The sequence below is a fragment of the Lupinus angustifolius genome, chromosome LG06 (assembly GCF_001865875.1).
Source record: "Lupinus angustifolius cultivar Tanjil chromosome LG06, LupAngTanjil_v1.0, whole genome shotgun sequence".
NCBI lineage: Eukaryota > Viridiplantae > Streptophyta > Magnoliopsida > Fabales > Fabaceae > Lupinus > Lupinus angustifolius.
In genome coordinates this window covers 31647846-31669080 of record NC_032014.1, presented here as the reverse complement: position 1 = coordinate 31669080, position 21235 = coordinate 31647846, and the positions used below count along the sequence as shown (strand labels likewise).

General features: G+C 32.9%; 5 protein-coding genes across 6 annotated transcripts; 3 read left to right on the top strand and 2 right to left on the bottom strand.

Moving 5' to 3' along the window:
- Window positions 3499–6743, top strand: LOC109351232 (nuclear pore complex protein NUP35). Of its 2 annotated transcripts, none has more exons than XM_019592631.1 (4): window positions 3499–3599; window positions 4354–4960; window positions 5862–5973; window positions 6213–6743. In XM_019592631.1, the coding sequence occupies exons 2-4, from the start codon at window positions 4389–4391 to the stop codon at window positions 6516–6518; spliced, it is 990 nt and encodes a 329-aa protein (XP_019448176.1). In that variant the 5' UTR covers window positions 3499–3599; window positions 4354–4388; the 3' UTR covers window positions 6519–6743. The 2 variants fall into 2 exon arrangements, with proteins under 2 accessions (XP_019448176.1, XP_019448175.1); XM_019592630.1 differs by lacking the exon at window positions 3499–3599 and adding an exon at window positions 3722–4131 and having other exon boundaries at window positions 4237–4960.
- Window positions 8213–13782, top strand: LOC109351230 (probable inactive ATP-dependent zinc metalloprotease FTSHI 2, chloroplastic). Its single transcript, XM_019592627.1, has 11 exons — window positions 8213–9672; window positions 9942–10114; window positions 10400–10501; window positions 10600–10764; window positions 10945–11085; window positions 11440–11598; window positions 11846–11931; window positions 12178–12256; window positions 12718–12840; window positions 13233–13289; window positions 13397–13782. The coding sequence occupies exons 1-11, from the start codon at window positions 8289–8291 to the stop codon at window positions 13610–13612; spliced, it is 2685 nt and encodes an 894-aa protein (XP_019448172.1). The 5' UTR covers window positions 8213–8288; the 3' UTR covers window positions 13613–13782.
- On the top strand, window positions 14763–15809 carry LOC109351012 (mavicyanin-like). Its single transcript, XM_019592324.1, has 2 exons — window positions 14763–15025; window positions 15455–15809. The coding sequence occupies exons 1-2, from the start codon at window positions 14830–14832 to the stop codon at window positions 15790–15792; spliced, it is 534 nt and encodes a 177-aa protein (XP_019447869.1). The 5' UTR covers window positions 14763–14829; the 3' UTR covers window positions 15793–15809.
- Window positions 16376–17291, bottom strand: LOC109350999. Its single transcript, XM_019592308.1, has one exon. It carries the CDS (start codon window positions 17123–17125, stop codon window positions 16484–16486), a length of 642 nt encoding a protein of 213 aa, XP_019447853.1. The 5' UTR covers window positions 17126–17291; the 3' UTR covers window positions 16376–16483.
- Window positions 18074–21197, bottom strand: LOC109351229 (tetraketide alpha-pyrone reductase 1). The gene is made up of 6 exons (XM_019592626.1): window positions 21054–21197; window positions 20312–20481; window positions 19661–19849; window positions 18973–19135; window positions 18709–18901; window positions 18074–18286 (listed from the first exon to the last, which is right to left on the bottom strand). The coding sequence occupies exons 1-6, from the start codon at window positions 21190–21192 to the stop codon at window positions 18124–18126; spliced, it is 1017 nt and encodes a 338-aa protein (XP_019448171.1). The 5' UTR covers window positions 21193–21197; the 3' UTR covers window positions 18074–18123.

Here is a 21235-nt window from a genome sequence, read left to right as displayed (position 1 = left end):
ATATCATAGGGTAAGAAATTCTTCAAAATTTGAATTTTATATGTCCTTGGTTTTTGGATTAAATAATCATTTTATTTTTGCAATAGAAAAAAAATAATGACAGAATTGTTTTGCTTCATAAAATTCACATACCCGTGCTTTATTTTATTTTTTCTATAAAATATTTCCTATCAAGGATCTATCCTAATAGTGTTTTTTTACATAAAAATGGAAATGAAATAAAAAAATAGACAGAGCTAAAGAAGAAACAAATGAACAGAGTTAATCATTTCTAATAATGAATGTTGTTTGTGATGATAGCTTTGAAAACACAGTTCAAAAATATAACTAAACTTTGAAATAGCATGGAAGAAGTTAAGGGGATTAATAATAAAATTTTGGGAAACAACAGCTAGGAAAACAATGTTTCATTAAGCTGAGTTCCTAGCTCATTTTAAAAAGGAGATAGATAATGGCAAAAGAGTAATAAAGAGAGGAGATAATGGAAGGGTATGATGTAAGAAGAGTCTTAAAAAACACAAAAGTATGGGAGAAAGAGGTTTGTGTGGAAATGGAGTGGGTCACACTGAACACCATCATCACATTTCTGCATGCGTCTTCATTTTATATATTTTCCTCATTTTATATATTACTTCAACAAAGAACAATTACTAAATTTTATTCTCCACTTATAAGGGAAGAGGAGATGATAGGTTTATAGCATGAGAGTGTTCTAAACATATAGCTAAGTATACATGTGGTCATTCATAATTTATTTATTCTTTTTATTTAAAAGTTAAAAATGATTAAAAATAAATAGTATGGTTAATTTAATAATAAAAGGTAAATGCATTATTAGAGTAAATTGCTTAATTTAATGTGTAATATGAACGATTATAAAATAGGACACATTCAAGGATGAAATCTATATATAAATAATTAATAAAATTTTAACAACATATTAAAATTTAATCATAAATAAGATGTTAATTTAATAATGACTCCACTATATTTCTAAAATAATAAAAAAGGTTAAAGATATAATATTAGAAGTGACACTTATTAAGAAACATATCACATATTAAATGAAGATTAATTTGGATACTTAGTACCAAAAATACCGAAACATATTGTACATGACAATTGACACGACGTTTTGACGTTGGATGGGACAGGATGATGTAGTAGATGCCTATGGTCACAAGAAATACTTCCATACGTTGGATGTGTCCGCTACATCATATTAATTTCGATATTCCATAATATTATTTTATTTGCAAATTTGAAATTTAACGGTCAAATTAGCTCTACCCCTCGTTAATTTTTCTTTTTATAGTTATGCATGTTTTATTTTATTTTATTTTGGTAGTACCAATTATATTCTCTTACTTCATAAATTGTGTATGTCCCTTTAAACAAAAATCATTCTTATAAATCGAACTCTTAATATTGGATCTATCGGACATTACATCATTTCCATTCATTTATTATATATATAAGCAATTCTTAACCTTATCTCTAAAGGGTTGAATATAATTCTTAACCTCATAAAAAGCTAAAAAAATATATAAAAGATATTTACTGACAAAGTCAAATGAGTAATGTGTATTTAATTTTATAATATGCACCTATTATTTTTATTATTTTATCGTTGGTCTTTAAGTTTGAGGTTAGGAAAATTCAAAAGTAATATATATTAGAAAGTATTGGGGTTTGTTTAGATACTAATTACAAAATTGAGTTTTGTAAAGTAAATTTTGATAAAAAGGCAAGTTATGTGAACTAAAACTATATTTAGATAATTATAATTAAAAGTTTCTTTGACAAATAATGTTATTCTGACTATATCATTTAAGTTGACTTTTAGATGTTTATATAGATACTAAAACGAAAATGATATACTCATCTACTGTACTATTTTACAGATTTTCTTAGCTACAAGCAGGTGATATATATTTTTTATTTATAATAATTTATAAATAATGTATTTTACTTTCTTACAGATATAAAAATTTATAAGATAATTTAGTAAAAATATATAACATTATTCAATCACTTATGAGATAAACTCACACGAAAGTTAAGGAAAGAAAAGTTGAGTGGAGAAAGTGAGTGAAAAATGTGATGAATTTTTAGTTGTTTGGTATGGTAGAAAATGAAAAGAAAGTGAAGAGAAAAAGTAAATATAATTATTTAAAAAATCACATGATATATTGATTTGCTTTTATGGGTGAATACAGATATATTTGCCCCGTAGATAAGTACATAATAATAAATTCATTTTTTAATTAAATATTTTATATATTATAATTTTGTACTTCTTTATAATAGTGTATATTTTATTATTTAATAATAAATTTTAATTATAGAAAGTTTCTTATTATGCACGTAATAATTTTTTTTATACATATTCTAATTATAAAATATATAATTATATTATTAAATTTGATAACTCCTACCACAAATAGTTATTACTCTTATGGGTATCTACATAAGATGTTAGTATGAGTATGTAAAAGTATTATACGTGTTCGGTGTGTCTCATTACTATCCATATTTGTTTTCTTTACTATAGGAACAAAGTTGTAACTTGATGTAAGAAATTAATTATTTTAACAAAAATTATAATTTGATTCACACTATGTTTAGTTTAAAAAGAAAACGTGAGTGAAATATAAGTTTATAAAAGAAATGTTAATAAAAAATGATTCTTTAATTATATGATATCAAAGAAATAAAGAATGGAAAATAATAAATTAAGAGATGTTCAAAAAAATAAATCTTATTAATTTTAAGCTAAGCTTTCTTTCCATTTTCACTCCATATATGAGAAGAAAAAATTTAGTAGGTCCCGTTGTCTTTTTTCTTTCCTTCATTTATTTTCCTTTCAACCAAATAATGGAAAAGAAAATTTTACTCTATTTTTCTTTCCTCATCTTTTCTTTCCTTCTATTTTCACTGCACAAGAATCATGTGTTTCTCTTCTTTTTCTATACTAGTTACGGGTGCATATGAGTTGGGTTGGGATGAGTTAAGACTTGTCCTTACCCAATCATAAATATTGGTTCGATTATTTTTTTGAACTCGACTTTGGTCTTAGACCCGAAACTAATCTAACTTTAAATATCGACTAGGTCAACATTTAAATTTGATCTAACTAAATATAATGTAAACTTATTTTAGATAAAGACTTCTTCATACTATAATATATAAAAGGATATATGTATATGTATATTATTAATCATGTATATAAAGAAAAATAGAGAATCAGTGATACTTTTAATCAAAAGGTATCATTACTCTCTAAACAAACATTTAAGTAAAAATACATACAAATATGATGAGTGAATAATCATAAAACAAAATAGGTTAGGCCATGCTCAATTTCCACCAAATCTTAGATATTTGGGTCTATTTTTTGAACCAAACTCAATGACTCAATTAGACCTAACCATATTTGGGCCGATCTAGTGGTCTAGTCACCCCTAATAATACCAGTAAACAACACTACAATTGAGAAGAGAGGAGCGGGTTATGTTTTGGTTTGAGAGGGGAATTCATAATAAAAACCACACAAAAACAAAAAATCGACGATCATTCCTCAACATTCAACACAACAGGTACCTCTCTCTCACTACTCTATTGTGTTTGAATCTTCCTCAATATTTCAGAAGCGCTTTTTTTTTATTTCCATATATTTTAGTAATATTGCAATGTCGATGCTTCTCGGTCTTAAAATCGTTGTTCAACCTACCTTACTTACGTTTTCGATTTTTTTGATATAAATTTCAATAAAATTGATCCGTAATTTGAAAAACGCCGTTGAAAAACTTAGCTATAGGTCTCAATTTGCTGATAACCTGTTTGCATATGGATCTTATCGTGTATTTTTAACTGTTGTTTGTTGATGAATTTTAGGTTTAGGTTGCTGGTGAAATTTAATTGGAATTGAATTAGTTGTTGAATTGCTTAGGTTAGTTTAGAATGTTCCATTATTCATCCTTTGGAACTACTGTATAATTTTAGGACCTATTTGTTGATGTTTTTCCTCACAAAAATATGTGATTATTTTCTGTTGAAAAATCACTTCTGAAAATTGCATATTTTTTTGGTTGGGCTTTTACAAATGCTGAAGAAAACAGCTTCAATTCAGTTTTTTTGGAGTTATATTTTCCAGCTTCTCAAAATTCACTTTTGTTTTTTTTTTACCAAATCACATTTTTAAAGCCTAAACAAACAGGCACTTAGTGAATTTAGTTTCATGTTACATGTACAAATTTCTCAATGCTGACGGGTCCTGCTTCTAGTTTTTCTCTTATGGGGAATTTGATTTCAATGCATCTATTTTGACAATTTTGTTGGCTTAATTTGCAGATTTAATTTCTATTCTGTAAAACAAAGAATATAACATGAGCACCACAGTGCAAAGAACTCCAAGATCTGGTAGGCAGTCATTATTTTTCCAGGATTTAGCTTCACCTGTTTCGACCCGGAGAGGAAAGTTTTCGAGTCCAGGCCAGACAGCTGTAGTATCTACTCCATGGCGTGAGAACTTTGGTGGGTCGGACCTTCCACCACCTCCTTTTTACACCTTGGAAGATAGATCAGACTTTTCTCCTGAATCGGGTATACCAGATTACCAAATATCCCCCGAGACCAACTCAGACCCTAGAACTCCAACCCAATCTTCAAACAGAGATTTTTCAACTCCGCTGAAAACCAAATCAGAGGCCAGCACATCTTATGCTTTAAGAGGGGTGCAGCAAAACCAACAGGGCTCACCCAGTTTGAATTGGTGGTCACCTGCAAAGAGTGGCAGTGAGCAAGATGACAAGGGAAAGAGTTCACCAGTCGAGGGTGTGGTTCAGCCTGGCGCTTTGATAACTCTTCCTCCACCACTGGAAGTGGCAAGGCCCGAGGTTCAAAGAAATTCCTTGCCAGCAGGGAATCTCAATGAGGAAGAATGGGTTACTGTTTATGGGTAATGTCTTAACTCTGATTTAACATTTAAGTTTCATCTATTGCTATAAATATACTTATAGACACTTGCCTTTGAAGTATGAATCTCAATGAGGAAGAAAAATACATTTTTAAGTATGAATAAAACAACACCACAAATTACACCCTCACTCCAAAATAATCAAAAGAAGTTGCTCCGAAGTCCAAAAACTTAAGATGAAAACTGATGCTTCCTAAAGCACACTAACATGCTTATTGCAAATGTAACATTTACTAGTGTTACTTCTTATTGTGTACCACTTTCCAAACAAGGGACTTGATTGTAAAGGGGGCTTTGGGCACCTAGCTGTGATAGTTTTGAGAATTGTTAATGATAAAATGAAAAATCAAATGATAGTCAAGACACTGTTACTTGTAACTTTTGGATGTATATCAGTCTCAGTTTGGGTAAAAACTCCAGCATGTATGAGACTAGGATTTTCTGTGTGGATATATTATGGAGAGAAGTGTTGACAGTTTTCTTGAAGGCTGCAAACAGATTGCCATGCATATATGCTTATTTTCAAGAAGTACCTTGGGCAAAATGACTAAATGAGTTTTCTGATAAATGATAATAACTGATCAACAATACCTAAAATACTAATTAAAGAGAAGTTGGGGATGGCAATCACGATGGATAACATGGCAACTTTATAGACCGACATGAAGTGTGTTTTAGTATAAAGCATCTCATAAAGAGGAACCTTTTGCATCTATGTTTGAGTATGCACTTGAATATCTTTGATGAGGCCTGTTGAACCTTTTGCATCTATGTTTGAGCTTTCAAATCAATAAGCCAAAGGCATCTACTTTCAATATTGTGTATACCAATATAAATGCTTTTAAGTTTTAACAATGCTCTTGCTCTTTCTGTTTGTGTGCAGATTTTCTCCCGGTGATACTAATTTGGTTTTAAGGGAGTTTGAAAAATGTGGAGAAATTTTGAAACATGTTCCTGGACCTAGAGATGCTAACTGGATGCACATTTTGTACCAGGTTTGTAATCTTTCACTTTCATGAAAATAATGATTGGATTTTTCTGTCAAAGCAATGGTTGTGGGCCAATTCAGTACTACCCGAGAATACTGTTTTGAAATTGATATTATACTTTATCAATATCTGGAAATGATTCCAAATGCTTTCCCCCAGCTACACTCTTTTTGAAGGACTAGTTGGTTACCCTTTATCAATTTTTGTAGCATCTCATCACTTAATACATTTCAATCCTGATGCAGAATCGATCTGATGGACAAAAAGCTCTCAACAAGAATGGAATTCAAATTAATGGAGTCCTAATAGTAGGTGTGAAACCGTTGGATCCCATGCAACGCCAAGCTGTGAATGAAAGACAGAACAATCAGGAATTCATGCCTTTACCTCTATCCTCTGCTAGACTTTCAGAAACGAGCACATTGAGAGCGTCTTCTCGACCCTATTATCTTCAGAATGGCAACTCAGGCGTACGCCAGACAGGAGGTACCATTGCTTCTCCAACAAAATCATTGGTGTCCAAGGTCATGGATTTGATGTTTGGAGTCTAGATTTGCTGTTCTGGTGAATCAGCCTAATTTCATTATGCTATTGTAAGCAATGATTTTAGTTTCTGATATTCATACACAATGCAGAATTCGGACATGTCTTCTGTATTGGATTTGAGTTGTGGAACATTTGCTCTTTGGATCCCAGTTTTTGGAATTTATGGCATTTAACACTTGCAGTTTTATGATGTTATATAGTAAGGAATACTTGCGCAGCCATATGTTTTGTTACCATGTTAGCCCTATCCAAGATGACCAATCTGAATCACACTGGAATTAGACTCAATTCTTCTACATTCCGCGTAACAATGTAATATTTATGCACTGTCAGTATAAAGATTTATATACAGTTGTTACATCATCTACCATTTATTTGTATTATTCTTTTTGAAGAGTTGATGATGATTAAATATGAATGATGGATGTACAGTGACAGTGTATAAAATGACGTATATATTTTTTTTTGCGGGCAACCTTTGCATTAGTTGTGACCATGTTACCATCTCAATAGCCTTTACTTTCATCAGCTTCTTTTTTATGGTTATATCTGCTGTCCAAGATGTAATTGCCTTATTTTCCACAATACTTGATGCAACAAATCATTTGCAGATATATTTCCCTGATAACTGTCCCTATTCTTATCCTATCCTTATAAAATATTGTCCTCATCACACAGCTTTTGAAAATTTATGTAAAAATCCACACATAATTATTTACAAAAAAACATTCATTAAAAGTTAAATAATTTTTATAATGTTCTTAATTTAAGTAATTGCAGAGTTAAAATTTGATCTTATCATAAATTGAGTTTGCAACATCATATACGTATTTAAGGTTCTAAAATATTTAGTTAATTGAGTTTGAATTGATCAATTATCTTCCAATTATTAAACTAGCGTGCCACATGCACCAAAGTGCCTTCTGATTATATTTTTATTTTTTGATATCAAATATTTGTAGTTTATAGTTGAATTTATTCGATTGAGATTAAATACTTTTTTGGTGTAATATTCAATTTTTAAATACACTTTCAAAATAAAAAGATGGCGATGACAAAATAAAAAGATAATATTATATGATTTTTTTGTATAAATAAGAAAATAATAATGACAAAATAGAGAATCACAAATTATATAATGATGAGATGATTATTTTGTGTTTTCCCTTTATTAAAAAACTTGTCCGTCTTTTCCATAGGGAAATAAGGAGCAAGAAAACAATCTTCCTTGCACTTTCTTCTTTGGTGCCTACATGCTGCACATGCATGGCGATTTGCATTGCTTCCTTCATCTTCTTCTTTGTTGTTATATCTTACCATTGATAATAGTAAATTGATGTTGCTACACCAACTATTTTCTCTCTCTATGGTTTGTTGATCAGAAATCCTTGAATGCTTTGTGACCAGATAAGCTTCTCTATAAATTTGGAATTAAGATTACGGTTAAGATTAGAAATGTGTTTTCTTTTTTATTAAGTAGTATAGACAACTATATCAAAAAAAGATGGTTTGGCTAAATTCTTATCATAACATCACTTCCTTTATATATAAGTTAAATTAAACCTAATCATACAACTTTATTTTAGAAACTATATATATCTTATCATCTCATCTCATTTCTGTATATATTCCATAATTCTCCATGCAATAATTCTTCAAGAGTTCATAAAAAATAAGTAAAACAATAATTTTATTTTTTATCCTAGTTGTAAAAACATCACTGCCAAAACATAATGTAGCATCAAATTCACTCCATTTTTTCACTACAACACTTCATGGCCTTCCATTTCCTTCTTCCACGTTACCCTTCTTCCTTTCCCCAATCCATTAACCCCAATTTCAAAACCCTAACCAATTCCCCAATTCCCAATTTTCGTTCCATCTCCTCCAGAATTCAAACCCCAGAAACCAACGATGAAGAAGACAGAGACGAGGACAAAAACAAAACCCCCATTCCCAACAATTTCAATTTCCTCAAACTCTCTGTAACCCTAACAATTATCTCTGCTTCACTCCCGCAACCAGCTTCCGCCGCCACTGCCACCGTTGTTAAGGATAAAAAACGGGCACCCAAAAAATCATCGACCAAAAAGCTCGAACCTTTATCGCCGGAGGAGCTAAAATCATGGACTCAGGATCTTCCAATGGTCTCTGATAGAATTCCCTATAGTGAAGTTCTTGAACTGAAGAGGAATGGTAAGCTCAAGCATATAATTAAACCTGCTTCAGTGAATTTGAGGCTAAGGGCAGAGCCAATTCTTGTAGTTTTGGATGATACTAGGGTGTTGAGGACAGTGTTGCCTTCATTTGAGAGTCATAGTAAGTTTTGGGATTCATGGGATGAGTTAAAGGTTGATTCTTTGTGTGTTAATGCGTTCACACCGCCACTTAAGAAGCCCGAGATTGAACCTTCCGTGTTGTCGAATATATGGATTCCTCCTATCGACAAATTATGGGATTTGGCATTTTGGAACAGGAAACCAAAGAGGGAATCAAAGAGGGCTTTGGAAGTGAGGCAACAGAGGTTGGCGTTGAAAAGAGAGAGGGAAGAGGAAATGAAGAGGATGAGGGAAGAGACAGAGACGGTGGCGCGGAATATGAAGATTCAGAGGAAACAGGAGGAGAGGAGGAGAAAGAAGGAGTTAAGGAAGGTGAAGTATCAGCAATCGATGCGTGACTCGAGGGAAAATTATTTGAGAATGGCTGATTTTTGGTCTGATTTGGCAACGAATCCAAATGTGGCGAATGTGCTTGGGTTGGTTTTCTTCTACATATTTTATAGGGTCGTGGTGCTTAATTATAGGAAGCAGAAGAAGGATTATGAGGACAGGATCAAGATTGAGAAAGCGGAGGCTGAAGAGAGAAAGAAGATGAGGGAGTTGGAGAAGGATATGGAGGGGATTGAAGATGATGATGACGAGAGTGAGCAAGGGAAAGGGGAGCAAAATCCTTATTTAAAAATGGCGAAGCAGTTTATGAGATCAGGGGCACGCGTTCGAAGAGCACAAAACAAAAGGCTTCCCGAGTATCTAGAGAGAGGTGTGGATGTGAAGTTTACCGATGTTGCTGGGCTGGGTAAAATTCGCCTTGAACTCGAGGAGATTGTTAAATTCTTTACACATGGAGATATGTACCGAAGGAGAGGAGTGAAGATACCAGGTCTAGTTTACCTAAACTCTCATAAGCATTTAGTAGAATAATTTGAATTACTCTTAGCATCTACTGAAGTTTTATTTGGTGAAGTTTCAGAGGAAAATCTTCTTGAACTCTATGACTATTGGGCAATGTTGTGCTTGCTGAATATTTCATTATCCTATTGTAGCTACACACATCATTTATCTAATCACAAGAAAGCAAGGAACATTCAGTTTTGCTGTGCTTTACACTTGACTTATTAAAGGTTAAATTTGGTTTTGGTCATGAATTAGGTGGCATACTTCTTTGTGGCCCCCCTGGAGTGGGAAAAACATTGCTGGCAAAAGCAGTGGCTGGTGAAGCCGGGGTCAATTTCTTTTCTATTTCTGCTTCACAGTTTGTGGAAATATATGTTGGTGTCGGGGCTTCTCGTGTCCGAGCACTTTACCAAGAAGCAAAAGAAAATGTATGCGATATTTTTAGCTTTTCAACTGCACGATCATGATTTTTCTTATTTGTTTAAAGTCAAATTCTAAGATTTTGATTCTTGCAACCGGTTTCAACTAGTAACTTTCCTCTGTCAATTAGCATCTAAACTCGAGACATTCTATTGTTCATCATTTTATTTGCTTCAAGCTGATAGGACTTCATTGCTTTCAATCATGCTACATTTCTGGTCATCACTTGAAACTTACCTACTTTTTTCAACTTCAGCGTTTGAATTGGCCCATTTTCATGTTATTTTTCTCAGGCTCCATCTGTTGTCTTCATCGATGAGCTGGATGCTGTAGGAAGGGAGCGTGGCTTGATTAAGGGTTCAGGTGGACAAGAACGTGATGCCACTCTTAATCAGGTTATGCATGGTGGCAGGACTGAAGTTTCTAACTGCTTTTATGAAGTAAAATTTTGTGTTTATATTCCTTGATGTTTAGTATTGACTGAATTCTGCAGCTCCTGGTGAGCTTAGATGGGTTTGAAGGACGAGGGGATGTGATCACTATTGCATCCACAAATCGACCAGACATTCTGGATCCAGCACTTGTGAGACCTGGCCGGTTTGATCGGAAAATATTTATCCCCAAGCCTGGCCTTATTGGCCGCATAGAAATTCTGAAGGTAGTAGCTCCTTTGCTGTATTTCACCAACTTGCTAGCATTCCAAATTCATTTTTTAACAGCATTTTTGTACTGTTTATGCTTTTCCTTTCAAGAATTAGTAGCTTTGAGTTTGTGACTAATAATAGCTTTAAACTTATGTAGCTTCTCTATTCATCTTTTTCCTGGTTATACTGTGTAGGTTCATGCTCGTAAAAAATCAATGGCTGAAGATGTGGACTATATAGCCGTTGCTAGTATGACTGATGGAATGGTTGGTGCGGAGCTAGCCAACATAGTCGAAGTTGCTGCCATCAATATGATGCGGGACTCAAGGACTGAGGTAATGCCTCCAATGTCCAAACAATTTGTCTTTGCCAGATAGTTATTGTTCAGGTATTTCCTTATGGGCAATAGCTACCTGCTTTGCTAATCCTATATGCATGTCATACCTATTGTCCTTGTCATTTTATAAAATTTACATGCAAATAAAAGACGTGCTTAACTGACTATAAGGAAAAGTTTTATCGAGTGAATTATTCATTTTATTTTGTGGTGCCTCCATAATAGGAAGCCTTAATTAGGAGTCAGAAAAGTTGAGTGCACATAGATAAAAGGGGGAAAGAAGTCAAAGGAGTAGTAAGAAAAGGATATGTTAGTTTGTGCAGTCCTTCATTTCTGACTTTCATTATTGCAGGTTACTACTGATGACTTATTACAAGCTGCACAAATGGAAGAAAGAGGAATGCTGGATAGAAAGGAAAGAAGCCCAGATATTTGGAAACAAGTAGCTATAAATGAAGCTGCAATGGCTGTTGTGGCCGTGAACTTTTCTGATCTTAAAAATATTGAGTTTGTATGTACTTTCTCTCTATCCATTTTGCTTTTTTGTTACTTTTCTCTCTAGACAGTAAAGTCCTAACAATTCAGGAAGTTGACCTTGAGAGAGTGGCATTTTGTTCTATATCTTTTCAAAACATAGTTTTCATTGGATTCATTCATATAAAACTAAACTTTCTCTTTATTTTCTCCTAATAAGGTTCACCATGTAATCGTTTTTGGGATGTAAAGTGATATTTAAGCTTTTTGTTGCCTTGGTGTAGGTGACAATTGCTCCTAGAGCAGGTAGGGAATTGGGTTATGTTCGGGTGAAGATGGATCCAGTCAGATTTAATGAAGGAATGCTCACGTATGGATTCCTTAGATAAATATTTACTCCCTTTTTAATTAAGATATTTAACTTTTGGAGAATGCCCTCTGTCTGAATGAAATGCTGGTTTGTATGTTACTAGCATCAGTCGATGATAATGGGCTGCCAGTTGCCTTAATAATTCAATTGATTTCATATCATTGCCGTGATAATTGAATTGCATCAGAAAACTGTGTTCAGTGGTTCCTATTTTTATTTTAACCTGCAACTACTAACATCATGCAGTAGGCAATCCCTGCTTGATCATATTACCGTTCAACTAGCTCCCCGTGCAGCTGATGAAATTTGGTTTGGGAGTGATCAGGTAAGAGAATATTATGACTTGCTTTCTGCATGTTTCCTCACTTATTTTATTTGTAAAGGTAAACAAGTTTTACCCTTACACTGTAAAAGTGAACACATTTTATTTTTTACATTGCACATGTTTTAAGGTATTTGTATTTCTGTGAGCTAGTTTACAAAATGTTCTGAAAATTTATTAGAGAAGGAAAGTACAACATAAACAATACGCGGGCATATGATTTTTTATATTCAGACTCAAATTATGGACTGGTCAGATAAATAGATTTTTCTAAGTTCTTCATTGACTTTGTTTGTTAGGATTCACTGCATTATTTTTTCACTTTGTATAAGTTTCTATATCAATACGACATGTTCACTAGTTGATCGTGATAAATATTAAGTTGTGGGCCCTTCTTGTTTGCTTATACCTGATTATGAATAGAAATTTAAACATAATGTAGAAACGTTTTGATTTGATTTCAGTTGAGTACGATATGGGCCGAAACTGCAGACAATGCTAGGTCTGCAGCAAGGACATTTGTTCTTGGTGGGCTTTCAGAGAAGTATCATGGAATATCCGACTTCTGGGTGGCAGACCGAATAAATGTACAGATTCTTTCTCTCAAGTTTAATTTTGTCATTATGCTTGTTATTTGCAGCTTTGGCATCAGTTACAATTGCAACTATAATGTTAAAACAAGAAGTCCTTGCAATATAACTCGAAAAGTCTGAGTATTAAGAATTTAGGCCAAAAGGGTACAGTTTATCATCATATACACCTTGAAGAATAATATCTGTTGTCCCACGACCTTGCGTCATAGATTTTGATTGGTGAAGAAACACGTTTCATTATTAATTATTGGATATTTAAATAATTTGATCAATTAGAATGGAAGAACATGGTTATGGCAGTTTGTGGGGCAACAAATGTTGTCCCTACTTACCTTTGGCAATGTTATATTTGACCAACTTACAATTTTAAGGTATTTCATTGCCAGGAACTTGATTCAGAAGCAATACGGATTGTAAACACATGTTATGAACGTGCAAAAGAGGTATGTTATAGTGGAAAGAAGCAACTCTTGATTGAACATAAATTCACAAATTTGCTTTGCATTAAACTTGATTGAATAATAAGTCACAACTTTGTTTTGCATATCAGATCCTGCAGCAAAATAGAACACTGATGGATGCTATAGTGAATGAGCTTGTTGAAAAGAAAAACTTGACCAAACAAGACTTCTTTCATCTAGTAGAATTGCATGGCTCCCTCAAACCAATGCCTCCTACCATACTTGATATCCGGAATGCCAAACTAAGAGAGCTTCAAGAATTGATTAGTAATGGAAAAGAAACAGCTTTGAATAGCCAGGCTTAACATCTTGTAGGGGCAAATGCTCCAATTTTGAGAATTTTCTACCATATGCATATTTAGTGCCCCATAATAGTGTTGTATTATATTCTTTTACTAGCCAGGTTAGTACCTAAGTTCTTTGTATTTTTCCCTTTTCTTGTTATTTAGTTTGAAACCATCATACAGTGTACAAAATATTTACCTTTGATGTGTTTGTTTCAAGGATTACCATTTTATTTTTTGGGAGAGAATGTGATAATTCCAATGTTATGAGTTTTAAGAAAAATACATTTGGGCATTATTACTTTTGATGAATATTTTATTTGGTGTTTTGTATTATTTTTATGCTTACTTTATTCTTATTATGAATATGCTTACTTTATTCTTATTATAAATATATAACCAGGATTGGGCATGTATAAAAAAAATTATAGCATGAGATTAGAAGTTATGTTGCAATTCCACTATTAACTTTAATCACAGTCCTTTTCTTTTATAATTATTTGATTTTTGTAATCAAATAAATTTGTAACATATTTCCAGTAATGTTGAATGTTAATCGAACATCACATTTAAACTTCCTAGGAATAATAATATTGATAAGAATCCTAAAAATGTCGTTCCTAAGAATCCTAAAAATGCATGTATTCAGTGCATATGTTCATAGTTGTGCTTGATGATTGATCAATATAAATCATCATTCAGTAGGAAAATAAAGTACCATATTAGTTTGCTTTACTTGTACAATTAATTCATGTATTCAATTGATTATTATGAAAACTTAAGTTTTCATTCGAGATTCACAAATTCGGCTTCTTATTTCACTGACACCTTTTTTTTTTTGTACTCACAAGAGTATCCCTTCACCTTTTTTGATAAGGAATTAATCTCTTTTGTGGTTCGTGGTTGCTCATCCTAATAAGGATCGTTTTTTAGGAATCGAACCCTCAACCTTGGAAATCTAATGAAGCCTTACACTACTAAACCAACACCTTCTTGGTATTTCACTCACACCGTGTTACATCTTATAACTGCAAACACATTATCACCAAAATTAACTTCCCACTAAACCCAACAATGCATGCATGCATGCACTACGTCAAAACCACTCTTTCTCTATTCATATATATAATTCTGTGCTATACATATTCTTCTGTATAATTTGCATTGAGTTTCAAGTTATAACCATCTATTACTTATTCCTTATAAACATTGTTGAGTGAAAAAACAATAACACAGACATGGCATCATCCCTTTTGAGAATCATGTGTACTTGTGTGATCATTTTGTTGGGTTCTATGGATACTTTTGTTGTTGAAGGTGGAAGAAGATTCAAAGTTGGTGATGACTTAGGTTGGCATGAACCTGTCCCCAACAATACTGTTTTTTACATCCGTTGGGCTGAAAGGAACAGATTCCAAGTTGGAGATTCTCTCAGTAAGTTTCTTCAATCACTTCACAATCACATACCTTATTATTCACTACTAACTCGTATAACTAGTTGTTTTTCCTATGTTTTTTTATCTGCAATTATTAGTATGTTAGTATTTTTGTTGTGGGCTGAGACTCGAACCTTTAACCTCCTTCATTCACATCCTTCACCCTAACCATAGAACCCAATTGTTATAAAACTCCCCTTTTTGTTCTTGGTGAGACTCGAACCTACAAACTATTGCACTTTGTTCCTTAAGCCTTTCATCTTCACCATCATACCAACTTATGACTCCTTGTTTCTCCTTTTGTTGAAACTCTTCTTACAATTTCTGGTGTCCTTTGATCCATGAAAAAAGAATTAAGCTTTTAGTATATGAACAAGTTTTGAATACAAATAAATGCGCTACCTAGTTTATGTTCATGTTGGTGCAGTTTTTGTGTACCAGAATGATTCAGTTCTTACTGTGGACAAAAAAGACTACTTTACTTGTGACACAAGCAACCCCATCACTGCCTTTGACAATGGGGAGAGCATTTTGAATCTTGACATGCCTGGACCCTTCTACTTCATCAGTGGAACTGAAAATCACTGCACCAATGGACAAAAGTTACTTGTGGAAGTTATGTCACCACATCCAAAATCTTCACCTCCATCTTATGCTTCTGATGATAGCTTTGAAGATTCAATCTCAGCCTCAGCCTCTGTGGTGCTTGGTCCTGTCCCTATGGCTTCCATTGTCACATTTGTAATTGTGCTTCACACCCTTTGATGGTGTTTTCATGGTTACATTGGATAACTAGTTGTTTTTCCTATATTTTTTTATTTTTTTATCGGCAATTGTTAGTATGTTAGTATTTGTTGTAGACGAGACTCGAACCTTCGATCTTCTTCGCTCCACCCTTAACCGTCAACCCACTTTATAATTCATTTTTCATTTTGTTTTTCCTATGTTTTTTTATCGGAAATTGTTAGTATGTTAGTATTTGTTGTGAACGAAACTCGAACCAATCTCCTTCGCTCCACCTGTGCCATCAAACCACCTTATCACTCATTTTTTATTTTGTTTTTCCTAAGTTGATTGCTTCTAGAATTTGATTTGTTTAGGCATTAAATTTCAAACTATTATTTCCCTTCAAGTGACTTTGATATCATTCTGGTTTTTGTCAACATTCAAAGAAAAATGGACTACAAAAAGTTGGTATATACTATATAGTATTCAATCCCATAAGAATATGCTCAAAATTTAAGTGAAATACACATCAATAGAGGGAAGACCATTGAAATAATTTAATTCAAACCATTGTTATTATCATAGGATAAATACAAACCTGCACAAATTTTATTACCAAGTCTTCACATTTTCACTTCTAACACATGCATAACAAATTAGAAAAGATTCAATTGAATTGAATAATAAAACAGACAAAACAAACACAATAGACATAACAATTTGATTAGTCCTATGCTGTCATGCACCCCATGCCACGCCTGTTAGTAGGAAACACAAGAAACAAACTGCTGCAAACTATTCCAACCATCAATGGGAAACTCTCCCTCACTTGTTCCATTTCCTTTTCGCGCCCCGGGAACAAACAATTAGTAACCCTATGATCCGAAATCGCGATAGCCATGAACACCATAACTGACATTATTGCATGCACAAAGTCAGTGAATCCAACTTTAAACCTTTCCTCCTTGGGTACTTGTATAGTGAGGCCTGGTTTGAACACAGACAACCCTTTCGGGGTGACAAAGCCGAAGTAGACATTGCCATCAGGGCCGCGAAAACTGTCAGTGAAGTGAAAGAAGAAGCATGAGAGTGCACATAAGACTGATAGGAGATGGATCATGATGGTTTGGACATGAGTGCATTGGCCGTTTTTGTAGATGGATGGAAGGACCATCTCGAATGTTAGGAGTGTTCCAGTGGGTAGGAAGTTTCCGAGTAGTGAAGTTTTGGAGAGGGTTTTTTGGACACCTTTCGCCATCATTGCACGGCCGCGTTGATTTCGGCCGGACTCTGATGGTGATCGTGGTGGTGGAGCCAATGGTGGAGTTGTATTGTATAGTTTGATTCCTATTCCTTGTTCTGTTTGTTCCATTGCAGAGTGTAAAAGAAATAATGTGGTAGAAACTGAGAAAACACACAAAAAAGAAAGAATGCAATTGAGTACATATGGGATTTTATAAATGTTTGTGACATTCAACTTCTTTAACGGTTATTGACAGTTAACATGAGTGTCAAATGTTATCTTTTATGGTACTGATAATCTACAATTTCGATTCTTTTATGTGAAATATTAACATGTGTTTCTTGTTTAACAATGATGCACGTAACAAATATCCTCTTTATTAACGGAGAGACAAGTACATGATTTTACATGTGTTTCTAATGACAAAAGTGTTATTATATTGTACATAAAATGATTAAAATGTCTTACTATATTATTGGTTCTTTTGTTTTTTGTGGTACTTGTCCCCCATTAATGAAAAGTATCCTTACTCGCATGTACTCGTTTCATGTATAACATTGGTTATAACATATTTTACCAAGTGCTTAATACATGAAGTCATAAGATGGTTAAGAGTTCGAATCTTGCTCACAACAAATATTAATATACTAACATTTGTTCCTACAAAAAAAGAAAGAGATTCATTGCTGCATGGAATACCATAATAAAGTGGAGACAATTTGTCAAGAACATTTGATTTATTACATGAGTGTGGTCTAATGGTGGAAGACATTTTATCATTGATTTGGATTTAATGCATAATTGATGGTGATGATGAAGATATATTTTGGAACATTAGTATGAGACCATACCCTAATATTTAAGGGTTTTTTAAAGTTGGAACATACAATATTATCTCACTTTTTACATTAATTTTATGAAATGTACCTGACATAAATAATATAATTATGTATCAATAAAGATAAAATTATTCATTTATTATTTGGAAAGAAAAATATACGGTGTCTTTGTTCAATATTGTATATTTATTGATATGTATAAATAAAGAGAGAAGGGGACTCTCATGTGATCAACTTAACTTGAATTTAGAATACAATCTTAACTATTTATTAATGTAAAGAACTTGATTAGTTTGAAGCATGGTTTGGTGGGTGAAGAGTGAGATGGCCTTGATCCACAAGGGATTCAATGCAATCATCAAACATTTCTTCAATTGACTTAAACTTGAATCCTAGCCTCCTCACTTTTCCAATGTTTAGATCATAATGTGGCCTATCTAGCTTCTCAAACCTGAAAATCCAATAAACAATCATTGTAAGTTATAGTTACAAGACAATCATCTCTTACCTCAAACTATGTCATGTACTAGTGATATTGAAGAAAAAACAAAAAAAATAATGAATATTTAATTTTTTAATTGATGTGTCATATTTTCATTAGTCCGAAATATTGTTTAAGAGAACATATCATTTTGGATTGTTATATACATTACCTTTTTAAAAGGGTGATTACTTTCTAGACTTCAATGTTAAAAGTTGTTTTACAAATAATAATAGCAAAAATCTTTTTAGGAGAAATTATTACATAATCCATAATAAATAGTCTCAACTAAATTCATACAACTGATGATACATTAATGATTTAAAATTAAATAAGTTTATTCTAAATCGAGATATGATTCAGACTATCGACTTTGTACGGTGTAAACCAACCTTTTGGGGATGGGTAGGCTAGGATAACGTGTTGCTAGTAAATCAACCAAAGCATCAATATCCATAACTTTAGAGCTGCATAGATATCTGCCATGTGAAGCTTCATCCTCATAAAGAAGAATGTGACAAAGTGCAACATCATCTATATGAACATATCCCATTCTTCCATGCCATTGAAATTTCTCTTTTTCCCCTGCATGGTAATTACAATATATCATTATTAATATCGTTAATTATCTAGGGGACACTTAAGTATGTGTTTACCTTTGAGTAATCCTAGTATATCAGATGCAGTAGAACATAAATGTGATGGCAAGCTTGGTCCAATGATGAATGATGGTAGAATTGTCACTAAATGTATCCCATTCTCTTTGCAGTATTCCCAAGCTGCTTTTTCTGCTAGTGTCTTTGACATTACATACCATGCCTTCATTACACACATGGTACAACTTAATTAGAAGCATGTTAATTTCCTTATAAAGGTGACCAATTAATTGTTGTTAGCTAGGATATCAGCGTAACGGAAAGGTTGTTTGTGCCTGAAGGTCATGAATTCAAATATTAGAAATAGTCTATTTACTTGCAAGGTAAGACTATGCGTATCTACTTACCTATACTTCACTCGATGAAACTCTCATGCATTGGGGTGCCCTTTAGTTAGGATAACAAATTTGGCTAGTAAAAATGACACCATTGGAGAATAATGAGTATAGGGGTGGCAAACACGTTTTGGCTAAGGAATGTAACTAAACTCTTTTAGGGATGTGGTTACCCCTCTCAACAAGTGTCGGTCCTCCGATCGAAATCTTAACCTTTTGATCTTTATGGGAATCTAACGAGATCTTACATTACTAGACTAACGCCTTATTGGTGTGAGAGATGCAAAGTTTGAGCATATTAGATGAATGATTAAACAATAAAACATGGTCATATTATTTAAGCAGATATGTACCTGAATTTTGTCACACAATTCCAAGGAGCTCCAAGATGACTCATCTAGTGGTATGTTTGGATCAAAATCATCTCTTACTCTAACAGCAGAAGAAGATGAGGTTAAAACCACTCTACCAAGGAACTGGTTCCTCTTACATGAACGCAGCACATTCAGAGTACCTTCAATAGCAGGCTCCAAGATTTCCATCTGTTTTTTTATAAAATTGATAACCAAAGTTACATATCAAAATAAATTTTATCGGCAAATATTAGTATGTTAGTATTTATTGTGCATAAGACTCGAACGCTCAACCTCCATATATATTCCATATGTATATCATAGTTAGTACCAACAAGGCAACAACAAGTATTACCAATCACTTACTTAAGTGTTGTGAGCTAGTATATTGTTGTGACATGTTTGTATAATATCAAAAATATATCATATATGTTGCTATCTATGTACCATAAAAATATAGTAGAATTAATCAATGATATATATAAATTGAGATCATCTCTAATACTAGATAGACCAATACTCGAGTGTAAGAAAGAGAAATGTTTTTGTTAATTTTTAAATTAGGATCATTCGATGGTTCTTGTCATGTATTGTCATCCTATTCAGTACTGGACTCTTCAATACTGGAGAGGATATGTACCCGATGTATACCTTTGGATCTGATGTAGGTTTGATTACAGGAGAGGCAATGTGGAAGACACCTTTGCATCCCATGATGGCATTGTCAAAGCTTCCTTCTTCCATTAAATCTGCTTGCACTAGTTGGAGTCTGTCTTTTGCACCTTCTAGCTTCAATAAATGTTCAAATTTCTTCTGTTTCTCTGTTACTTAATTATGATCAGTACCATATACATATACAAATGTCTATCAACATAGGAGTTTAATTATGATGCAAAATGATTTTTTTACATTCACAAATTAGTATTATCTTACTTTTCTCTTAGTTAATGAAATAAAAACAAAGATGAAAAATGGGAAAAAATTTATCATCCCACAAAAATGGGTTACTCAATGTACAATTTATTCTAATTATTAAGTTATTTGATATTTCAATTAAGTTTAAATTCTATTTTTTTATGACAATTTTGTTGGGTACTATTAAAAGTATTTCTTATTTTTTGAGTAAGTAATTAATCTTTTTCAGAATTTGTGGTTGTCCTTCATAATAAAAGTCGATTTTAGGAATCAAATGAAACAATTTATGTGATAACAAATGTAATTTGAATTAAAATACATATGCTAGTTGTTGAGTTTGTGAGAAAAATAGAGAAATGTTAATAAGAGAGTATTTTGTTACTACTATTAAGTAAATTTCATCTAACAAGAAATAATATGTTAGAAAAATGTATATATAGTTCCATAAGAAATATAAGATATAGTGAAAGAGAGTAACCTAGATCTCTGAGTGTTCCAGTGACATGATAACCAGACAAAAGAAGTCTTTTGATAAGCCAAGAAGCCAGAAAACCTGAAGCCCCTGTCACACAAACTCTACCTTTGTCTAATTCCTTATCAGATAAAACAAGGGCCATGGCTTTTAATTAGCAAATAACATCATTCAAAAGGGTATATATA

Coding starts and splice junctions, on each gene's coding strand:
- LOC109351232 (XM_019592631.1), top strand. CDS start 4,389: ATGAGCACCACAGTGCAAAGAACTCCAAGATCTGGTAGGCAGTCATTA. Junction 4,961..5,861: donor GAATGGGTTACTGTTTATGG/GTAATGTCTTAA, acceptor GTTTGTGTGCAG/ATTTTCTCCCGGTGATACTA. Junction 5,974..6,212: donor GGATGCACATTTTGTACCAG/GTTTGTAATCTT, acceptor ATCCTGATGCAG/AATCGATCTGATGGACAAAA.
- LOC109351230 (XM_019592627.1), top strand. CDS start 8,289: ATGGCCTTCCATTTCCTTCTTCCACGTTACCCTTCTTCCTTTCCCCAA. Junction 11,599..11,845: donor ATCTTAAAAATATTGAGTTT/GTATGTACTTTC, acceptor GCCTTGGTGTAG/GTGACAATTGCTCCTAGAGC. Junction 13,290..13,396: donor GTTATGAACGTGCAAAAGAG/GTATGTTATAGT, acceptor TTTGCATATCAG/ATCCTGCAGCAAAATAGAAC.
- LOC109351012 (XM_019592324.1), top strand. CDS start 14,830: ATGGCATCATCCCTTTTGAGAATCATGTGTACTTGTGTGATCATTTTG. Junction 15,026..15,454: donor CCAAGTTGGAGATTCTCTCA/GTAAGTTTCTTC, acceptor ATGTTGGTGCAG/TTTTTGTGTACCAGAATGAT.
- LOC109350999 (XM_019592308.1), bottom strand. CDS start 17,125: ATGGAACAAACAGAACAAGGAATAGGAATCAAACTATACAATACAACT.
- LOC109351229 (XM_019592626.1), bottom strand. CDS start 21,192: ATGGCCCTTGTTTTATCTGATAAGGAATTAGACAAAGGTAGAGTTTGT. Junction 20,482..21,053: donor TGGAACACTCAGAGATCTAG/GTTACTCTCTTT, acceptor ATTAAGTAACAG/AGAAACAGAAGAAATTTGAA. Junction 19,136..19,660: donor AATTGTGTGACAAAATTCAG/GTACATATCTGC, acceptor TGTGTAATGAAG/GCATGGTATGTAATGTCAAA.